Genomic DNA, 10257 nt, shown 5'->3' with positions numbered 1-10257 from the left:
ATGCAATCAATGAACAAACAACCACACAAAATCACATTCCTAATAAACATCAGATTTTGGTGACTCGGAAACCACCACTTGGAAAAAAATCGGGGGATCGTCTAGGCAAGAGCTTCATTAATCAAAAGGAAATCTCAATACAAAAGTATCTTCTTAGCACGAATCACTTAATCCTAACTAAGTGGCAGCTATACCACTTGTGCAACTTTCCAAACCATTGATTGCTTCATGTTCTTCGGACTTCTTGTGGCAGCTTGCTCTTGAAGCTCTTCATCTTCAACCACGAAATCCATAGGAATGCAGATTTTTCAGTTGGATGCTAAGCTCACATCTCATCAAGCTATATACTTGACCTTGATGAAATCAATGGAGATAAAATGTATAACTAAGCGTAAGATGGTCAAGGATAGATCAGAGATTTGATTTAGATCATCATGCAAGAATTTTCGAAAATAAAACAATTTTTCTAATGTAAAAATCAGTTTTCCATTGAAAATATGAACTTTTCCCAAAATGAGCCACAACACCAGAATGAAAAGTTACTCTAAAATATTGGTGTCCAAATGGTTTTAAGAGGAATTACATGAAAGTATACATTTAGCAAGGAAAGCCAATTCAAGCTAACTTAAACCTAACAGTTTTTTTCTTTCTTTTACAAGACAAGCTCAAACGAACTAAAAAATACTGATTAGAAATTGCGCTTATGAAAAATAATAATTAAGAATTAACAGCAAAAGACATTGGCTATGATTGCTTACTGAGCCTTACTACTATGTTTTAATTACTGTTTAACATCTTCTGATTGAGGGTTAGGGTGATCATCCATTGGAATAACAAAAACAAGAGCAAGCCGATGTTGATCATCTTCCTATGTACTTTCCAATCATTCGAATTCTCTTTTTTCAAAACCGCTTGTATAAATAAATAAAGAAGCCATATATAATTAGAGAACATCACCCAAACGGAATTATAGTTTAACGTTGATAATCTAAAAGTTATACCCAAAGAATTTAGATATTTAATATTATATTAGGTTCCCATTAATATATTTGAATAATATTAAGGACACACGGTGACGAGGCCAAGGAGCCTCAGATATTGCATCAGCTCTTATTTTAGTGTACATATTCAACTGCATGTGCAAGGTGAGATTGACATTGGTCGACTTCCTGCTCAGAAGTACTGGTTACCAAAGTCGTTAAAGCCTTTCACCTTACCCTTGTTCCCACTGATTTTATTATCCGAAAATCCGAAAATAGCGTCGTCTTCATTGTCATCATCGTCGTGGTTCTGACCATTGTAGCCCCCGTTATTCCGGTTGCCGGAGTTGTTAAATCCCTGCCCGTTGTCGTGGTAGTTATGACCGTTGTAGCCCCCGTTATACTTGTTGGCGAAGTTGTTAAATGCCTGAGCGTCAGCGTTGTTGTCGCTAATTTGATTCCCTTTGACAGTGACAAGTTTGCGGTTGGGATTAATACCCAGAGGATATCCTCCCCCATTTCTGCCGTTTCCGCCGCCGTAACCTCGGCCATGTCCACCGCCGTAGCCGCCACCGTTGGGAAGACCCTTTTGCTTGGAGTTGGATCTATCTTCAGGATGGGTATCTGTGAGCCAGTTGAGGACCCCTCGGGAAGTGCCATGGATGGCACCGTCCAGAGGGGCCAGAGGGAAAGTCACGACATCAGCAACACTGTGCAGGCTGTCGAAGCCTTGCTCAAAACTGTCTCTCACCTGATTTTTCACTTCATGACTCGTCATTGTCTGGCTGATTAGTATTTAGTTGGCATGCGCATGCACAGAATATTTTATGAAGGCCAATACCCTTATCATATTACCATATTGATCATAAGATTCCTCACACATAAATAATTTACCTTTATCTTCTTGCTACTACAGGGCATGCCCTTTCTTGTCGCGGGAAATTTTGAATATTTCACATTTATAATTGCACACATACGTAAGCTGTAATACGTAAGTCGGAATAATTCTAAGATGATGAATTCAACAAAACTAATCCAGAAAAAAATTCAGTAAGGATAATCAAGTTGATTTGTTGATTTTTGCTTTTACAAAAGAGAGAGATCCCTCATCCATAAACAACTTGATTTATTTTTTTTTTTTTTTTTTGGTAGAGATGAGTTTTTATTTTTATTTTTTAGTACAAGCAATTATAGGGGAGGGGCTTTACACAAATATTTATTGGGTGCTTGGGGTTTCGAACCTCGGTTCACATAAGTGGAGGTGGAAGAGCTCAACTAACTGAACCATACCCCAATGGTTACGGAGATAATCTTTAAATGGTGATATAAAGATGAATGGTTCGTGAATCACATAGATGGTTAACAAGGAAGTACACCCAAGTGTTGTCCATATAGTTTTCCTCATTAAAAATAGTACATATAACTGTAACCGAATAAAGAAAAAGTTGCTATATATAGGTCCTCATCATGAAATAAGATGATGACCAGTTAATGTTTCACTACCAATAATATTTAGTGCTGTAAGGAATTTTCCTAAAGATAAGAACCTTGTTCTTTCCAAATGCTGATAAATTCACATCTTGTTGCATTGATTCTTATTTGCGAGGAGGATAGAGCATTTCAGCTTTTGGGTGTGTTTGACCGGATTCCTAGTTATCCTTTTTAAATGTTGCTTAGAAATGGATTTGGATCCTTTGCTTGGTTTTTCTCTGCTATTATCTGCTTGTCTTATCTTCTTCACACGCCATCTCATTTAAATTTGATCTAAAAACTAAAAATTAAACACTCTGAAAAATAATTAACCTAACTTGTATTGTGGCAGCCTTTCAGTCTCTTCCCAATCAACAATCTCTCCTCCTTTGAAAATTAGTTCTTTCCAATCTCCCGTACGTGCAATCTTGCAACTATAATATCAATTGCAAAGCCCAAAACCTAAAATCAATGCAAAGAATACTGTAGCTATGTTTTTTCTTCTGGAAATAACAGATTGTTTTGCGCTCTATCTAAACCTATTATGATATTCCTTTTTTATTTTTTTGTTATCTGAAAATTTCTTGAATTCAGTGCAAAGCCATAAATACACAGATTATTATTATTATTATTATTATTATTATTATTATTATTATTATTATTATTATTATTATTTTCAAGTTACACTAGATCAAAAGAATAAAAGATAAAGGAAGTACTACTCATAAATATTACTCAAAACAACATTATAGTCACCAACTAATTAGTTTTCGACAAGAAAGATTGAATTTTGGATTGAGGGGGCAAGGGTGAGAATTTTGGGGCAGACGTTGCATATAGAACGGAAAAAGAAAAAAAAAAACAAGCAGTTGCAGAACGTTAATTTCCCGTTAGGTCAATTATGGTTTTGTTTTTTCTTTTTTAATTATGAAGAAATTAGGTTTTTGTTTTAAGAATGATGTGTCTGTTGACGTGATCAACTTTAAATTCTTTGTATTAAATTTTAATAAGGTGGTGTGTGGAGGAAAGAAGTCAAGTAGTTCATGGTAGAGAAAATCCAAGTAGAGGATCTGGATCCCTTAGGAATACCACATTTTGTACTATACCTATATGATGTAACCATCTCGGGGCAATTTTAGTTTAGGAATGATTTGGTGGGTTAGAAAGTTCTTCTCTTTCGACTTTTGAGTTAGAGGAGATGACGAGAGAGTGGAGAGAGAAAGTACAATTTTGGGGGAGAGCAATTTATTTTCCAAGAAAAAGTCGAATAATTTTGAGACAAAAAAAAAGAGATAAAAATAACATTAATTATTATTCTGAAGTCGATTATCTGAATCGTTGATAGTAAATGATTTTAAGGGTGTTAAAAGTGTGTTTTATTGTGCTTGAAAATGTGTGTCCTCCTAAGTTCCTAGAGGTAATTTTACAAAGGGATAAATTTATCTTTAAAATTTTAAAGATAAAGTTGATAAGAAAATAAGACAAGAAGGTGAAAATAACAGCTCCCTTTATTTATTTATTATATAACTAAAGAGGCATAGTTACAAGCCTCAGATATTTGATCAGCTCTTATTCCATTACATGCATGCTTAGAGCTTGTTCCTATTCAGTATTCGTTGCCAAAGTCGTTAAATCCCTCAGTGTGGCCCTTGTTCCCGTTCAGTTTATTGTTCTCAAAGCCGAATTCAGAACCGCCACTGTAGGGGCCGCCGCCACGCCTGTTGCCAAATTTTTTAAATCCATAAGTTGGGCCCTCGTTGTTGCTAACCTCATTCCCTTTAAAGTTGAAAGTTCTGCGGTTGGGATTTCCACCATATCCACTGCCATTTCCGCCATCGCCATAGCCGCCGCTATAGCTGCCCCCATGTCCGCCACCGTAGCCAGCGCCATTAGGAATTTGCTTGGACTTGGATCTGTCAGGATGGGTATCTGTGAGCCAGTTGATGACCCCTCGGGCCGTGCCATGAATGGCACCGTCCAGAGGGGCCAAAGGAAAAGTCACGACGTCGGCAACCCTGTGGAGCTTGTCGAAGCCTTCCTCAACTGTGTCTCTCACCTGATTTTTCACTTGGTGACTCGTCATTGTCTTGCTGATTAGTTTTTAGTTGGAATCTGTGAGTTTGCTTGGATGATCGACTTATTGCCTCACAGTCTCCTTTTATAGATGTTGGCATGCGCACAGAGGATAATACAAATTCTATATTATTGATCATAAGATTCTTCACATTTATCTTCTTGGAATAATATACTACAGTACGGGCCTAATGTCTTATCTCAACTTGTTTTTTTTGGGGTAAATATCTTTTAAATTTCTCTGCTACATACGACCCATTAATTGCTCAGCTATGTGTGATGCTCAGTTGCATCCGTAAGCTGTGTTACGTAATTAAGTTGGAATAATTCTAAGATGATGAATTCAACAAAACTAATCAAGAATAAATTCACTAAGGATAATGGAGTTGCTTTTAGCTGTTTTCAAAAGAGAGAGATCCATTATCCATGTGCCTCAGTTGATTTTTTGTTGTTGATAAATTATAGAATTGTATTCATAATTTAATCAAAAAAGTCACTAGTCATAAATGACCCATACAAACTAGTCATAAAAGACCATTATAATAACGGAGCAACCAACAAATATAAATAAGACATTACCATAAGAATATTGTTCTTATAAGTATTCATGGCTTGTTTCGTAAGTGTTTTTTTTTCTTTTCTTTTTTTTTTTTTCAATCAATGGAGGAGGGAAGGGAACGCTTAATTGTAACAGGCTTGGTTGAGAGCTAGTTTGTGACTACTTGTGTGAGTTGGGTCCTTGAAAGATGGATGGTGGGAAGTTCAGTTAGTAATTTCGAGAAATTCCTATAGTTTTGAGGAGTTCTATTCTTATGATATTGTATGTTTAATTTCAAATAAGTTGAGTTCAAGAAAATTCATGCATGGCAAGTTCGAATTTGATAAGGATAATGAAGGTGACATATATAGCTTTCAGAAAAGAAAGATCCATATCTAATATATTTTTTATTGATTTTTTTTTGCAGTGATGATCTTTAAATTGCGAAAATTTATTAATAACGAGTGAACAAGCATATTTTCTATATAGCATCTCTCGTCATTAAACTTACCATAAAATATTGTAAACGGAAAAAAAAAAAGTCTCTATATATCACAGTTCAAATAGGATAAGAACCTTATTTCACTACCAACAAATGCGTAGTGCTTTACGGAATTTTCCTTGAGATAAGAACCTTTCTTTCCAAAGCCTTTGGACCAAAGTTGATAATTTCACAGCCAATGGAATTCACAGGTTCCCATTTGAGAGGGTAGAGCATTTCAGCTTTGGCATGTGTTTGACCAGATTCCTATTAATCTTATTGGATGTTGATTTTATACAACTCTTATCATATCATGTATAGTAAATAAAATGCAAATGGGACCTAACAACCACTTCATCCGTTTACTGTACATCATGAAGCTTTGCTCCATCTGTGTTAACAACTCATAAGTTTAATAAACTAGTTCTGATTGTCCATAGAAAGGAAAATGCTAAGGAGACTATCTTTATTAGCGACCAATTTATATACTTATACTAACGACGTCCTCGAGGATTTAATTGTGTGTATTTTTGGTTGCCAAACTAGTAACAAATTTTTAGTGCGTCAAAAAGCCAAACTTATGAATATTATGACTTGAATTTTGTTTATTTATGATGGCAGCACGATGCAGGCGAGAGGCAAATTATTTGTTGACATTTTTCATTGATAATCTAAAAGAAGATATTAATGTCAAGCACCCATTAATTTATTATAATAACACATAAAAACGAAGCCTACCCGAAGAATGAGCCTCAGATAGTACATATATTGCATCAGCTCTTATTTTAGTGTAAATATTTTAGTACGTACATATTCAATTGCATGCACGCATGCAACGAGAGATTGCCATTGGTTTGGTTCACAGGCAGGCGCACTTTCTTCCTGCTCAGTAGTACTGGTTGCCAAAGTCATTATATCCTTTCACCTTGCCCTGATTCCCCTTGACTTTATTATCCTCAAACCCGAAAACAGCGAACTCTCGGATAGATGTCTCGATTGCTGAGTTGATTGTTCCTTTTTATATCAAGGGATGACTCATAGTTAACCATACATGTCGATGTGGGATTAAATACATTATTCTAACATATATAGCCATGATTCATATCCAACAACTAGAACCTCACACTAGTTTTAAAAAAATTCTTGCGCGACGAAAAATTATTCGTCGTTCAAAGTCACTTTGCGCGACGAAACTTGAAACTTCGTCGCTCAAAGTCTTGCGCTACCATATTTTGTGCGACGAAAAATAATTCGTAGCACAAAGTCACTTTGCGCGACAAACTTTTGCGCAACGACAATAAATCGTCTCTCAAAGTCTTGCGCGACCAATTTTGCAAGACGAAAAATAATTCGTCGCTCAAAGTGACTTTGTGCGACGAAAAGTAAACTTCGTCGCGCACAGTCCTTCTAAAAATAAATAAAATAAAAAATTATTTTTTAAAATCTTTGCATGACGTAATCCAAACATTTTGTCACCTAAACCAATTTATTTTTGTTTTTTATTTTGTATGCATAACACTTAAGAAATTAAACGGTATATATATTTATTAAGTAGTTTTAAATTTATTATTTTAGATCGGATCGGATTTTTGTTAGAAAAATATATTATTGTTGTTCGGATTGGGTTTTTGTTAGAAAATATATATTTTAAATTGACGATCGAGTTAGTTCATTGTATTCATATAGGGGCAAGGAGTGTAGCTGTAAAAAATCATCAAAATCGGAGTTAAAATAACTGTTAAATCGTGATTTTTCATTATAACCGTCGAAAAGTTTTGTCCCATTACTTGATCTCTGAATGTTTATTTTTTTCGATTTTTGGCGTATATGATCTCGAAGTATAAACAAACAAGTTTGATGGTTGGATCGTTGAAACTAGTTTTTTGAATGCATATGCCATCAAAACAATATATTCACTAACAATTAAGAGTTTATTTATACTTTCGTTAAATATAACATAAGATTTTGTGGTATCCACTATAGTGTAAATATTTTAAATTGAAGATCAAATTTAGTCATTGTATTCATATAGGATCAAGGAGTGTAGCTATAAAAAATCATCAAAATCGGAGTTAAAATAACCATTAAATAATGATTTTTCATTTATAACCATCGAAAAGTTTTGTCCCGTTACTTGATCTCGAAGTATAAACAAACAAGTTTGACGGTTGGATAGTTGAAAATAGTTTCGTAGAATGTGTATGCCATCAAAACAATATATTCACTAACAATTAAGAGTTTATTTATATTTTCGTTAAATATAACATAAGATTTTGTGATATCCACTAGTGTAAATATTTTAAATTGAAGATCAAATTCAGTCATTGTATTCATATAGAGTCAAGGACTGTAACTGTAAAAATCATCAAAATCGAAGTTAAAACGAAGCCTACCCGAAGAATGAGCCTCAGATACATATATTGCATCAGCTCTTATTTTAGTGTAGATATTTTAGTGCGTACATATTCAATTGCATGCATGCATGCAACGAGAGATTGCCATTGGTTTGGTTCACAGGCAGGCACTTTCTTCCTGCTCAGTAGTACTGGTTGCCAAAGTCATTATATCCTTTCACCTTGCCCTGGTTCCCCTTCACTTTATTATCCTCAAACCCGAAAACAGCGAACTCTCGGATAGATGTCTCGATTGCTGAGTTGATTGCTCCTTTTTATATCAAGGGATGACTCATAGTTAACCATACATGTCGATGTGGGATTAAATACATGATTCTAACATATATAGCCATGATTCATATCCAACAATTAGAACCTCATGTATGTTGAGGTTCGATCCCAAGAAATAATATTTTTTCCTATCACATCCTTACACAGGGTCATAAAGTAGATATATATATATATATATATATAGTCCCCTTCTGTTAGGGATTCTTCAAATAATTTTATTTGAAGGACACCCTTTAGGGTACCATACGAATTTTTTTTTTTCAACGACCCAAACTATCAAATTTTGAAGTCTTCATTCATAGATCTTCGTTACCAAAAAAAAAAGAAAAAAAAAAGAGACAAATTGAAAATCATTAAGGCATCTAATTGAGACCAACAAATTATAATGAACACGGTGCTTCAAGAAAGTACACAAATTTCAATAATTTAATTGAATGGTCAAATGATATCGGATTCAAGTACTTTTTTTTTTTTCTAGAGATGATCTTATAATGAATATTCACACAATAGACGGTTTGAATTAGTGAAATATAATATGGAGTGGGTCTTACAAGGGTGTCCCTCTTCACTTTATGACTTTATGAACCTCTATGAGGATGTGAGAGGAAATATATATATATATATATATATATATGTTGACAGAAGTGTGAGAATATAGCTTAGAACGCAAGCTAATGCCCACTTGACAATATTCCTCCACTTTTATCTATATATAATGGGGAGAAATATACCATGTTTTGAAAGTGGACAAGGCAAAGCAATCTTCAACTTTGATCAGCTTCCAACTGATACGTACAATGACATTTACCAATATGCTGAAGGCGTTGGGTTTGCTCAACAATGGTCCAGCTCCAGAGCAATGCTACAATCCAAATAGTACCAGAGGCACTCCTGCACCTACTACTTCCAAAGGATATAATCATCCAGGTTATTCTCCTCCTCCTCCTCCTCCTCCTCTTCCTAATGTGGTTAATGGATATCCAGTCAATAATAATTACACTCCTAATCCTGCTCCTAATGCGTACTACTACTATTATCCCACACAACCAGCCCCAACTAATCCTTCAGAAATAAGCCATGATAATGTGACGACGTTTGTTCCTCATGGACATGACATTAGTGAGGGCTTAAAGCCACCCAATGCATATGACAATAGTTCCTCAATTGCTGGACCTGACCAACCGGCAAATTCGAAAAGTAGAATTAGTACTTGTGCTAATCCCCAGCTGCCCAAGAGTAATGGAAAAGTTGACAAGCACAAGAATATTGGAGAAAAGAATGGCAAGAAAAAGAACGGGAAAAAAAAGAGTTCCAGATCAAGCGGCGATTCATTCAAGGTTCATGGGAATACTATTAATGGAGGCAAAGGCGACAAGGTTGGAGTTTTCGACTTTGGTAACAAGTATAGTAGAGGCGGCAAGAAGAGAGATGAAGAAGAAGAAGACTCGACTGAAGAAGAAACTGACTCCGGTACTGAAGACGAAAGAGATTAGTTCTGAAGTAATTACTACATATATGATGGCAACAGTAAATAATGGAGTTGTCAAAATATATAGGCAACTTACATGGTACTTAAAGATCAAATTCAACAATATTCTGTAAATGTTATCTAGTCACTCTTGATTTCAAAGAAAAAAAAAATTGTGTAACGATTATATCTAGCTATTCAATCGCAGTTATGGTGGATATGTATTCAATCTTATGAAATTATATTTCATTTGGGAGCAGTTATTTTCAAATAGCAAGTACTCGAAATATATGTTGGGATTAAGCAATCTTTATTTATTTATTTATTAAAGGCCAAAGACCAAAAGACTTTATTCATCAATAAAATGCAGAGAACACAAATCATCTGAAGGTAAGAGTGAAGCCAACTAGGCCCCCTTCAATCCAATAACATGTCTCATTACAAGATAAAGCAAATTTGGCTAATTGGTGAGCCACAAAATTACATGAACGAGTGCTCATGTCAAATTCAGTTCGGTTCACGGCCTTAATCACCTCCAAACAATCACTTTCAATAATCAACCT

General features: G+C 34.9%; 3 protein-coding genes across 3 annotated transcripts; 1 reads left to right on the top strand and 2 right to left on the bottom strand.

The window, feature by feature from the left end:
- Positions 1 to 1173: 1173 nt before the first annotated feature.
- LOC117638617 (putative mediator of RNA polymerase II transcription subunit 26) lies at positions 1174 to 1758 on the bottom strand. The gene has a single exon (XM_034373745.1). It carries the CDS (start codon positions 1756 to 1758, stop codon positions 1174 to 1176), a length of 585 nt encoding a protein of 194 aa, XP_034229636.1.
- A 2298-nt stretch (positions 1759 to 4056) lies between these two features.
- Positions 4057 to 4533, bottom strand: LOC117638525 (heterogeneous nuclear ribonucleoprotein A3-like). The gene has a single exon (XM_034373662.1). The coding sequence runs from the start codon at positions 4531 to 4533 to the stop codon at positions 4057 to 4059; it is 477 nt and encodes a 158-aa protein (XP_034229553.1).
- Positions 4534 to 8982: 4449 nt separating this feature from the next.
- On the top strand, positions 8983 to 9965 carry LOC117615148 (neural Wiskott-Aldrich syndrome protein-like). The gene has a single exon (XM_034344165.1). The coding sequence runs from the start codon at positions 9024 to 9026 to the stop codon at positions 9717 to 9719; it is 696 nt and encodes a 231-aa protein (XP_034200056.1). The 5' UTR covers positions 8983 to 9023; the 3' UTR covers positions 9720 to 9965.
- Positions 9966 to 10257: the final 292 nt, after the last annotated feature.

The sequence above is a fragment of the Prunus dulcis genome, chromosome 1 (assembly GCF_902201215.1).
Source record: "Prunus dulcis chromosome 1, ALMONDv2, whole genome shotgun sequence".
NCBI lineage: Eukaryota > Viridiplantae > Streptophyta > Magnoliopsida > Rosales > Rosaceae > Prunus > Prunus dulcis.
This window is presented reverse-complemented; position numbering and strand designations above follow the sequence as displayed.

Coding starts and splice junctions, on each gene's coding strand:
- LOC117615148 (XM_034344165.1), top strand. CDS start 9,024: ATGACATTTACCAATATGCTGAAGGCGTTGGGTTTGCTCAACAATGGT.
- LOC117638525 (XM_034373662.1), bottom strand. CDS start 4,533: ATGACGAGTCACCAAGTGAAAAATCAGGTGAGAGACACAGTTGAGGAA.
- LOC117638617 (XM_034373745.1), bottom strand. CDS start 1,758: ATGACGAGTCATGAAGTGAAAAATCAGGTGAGAGACAGTTTTGAGCAA.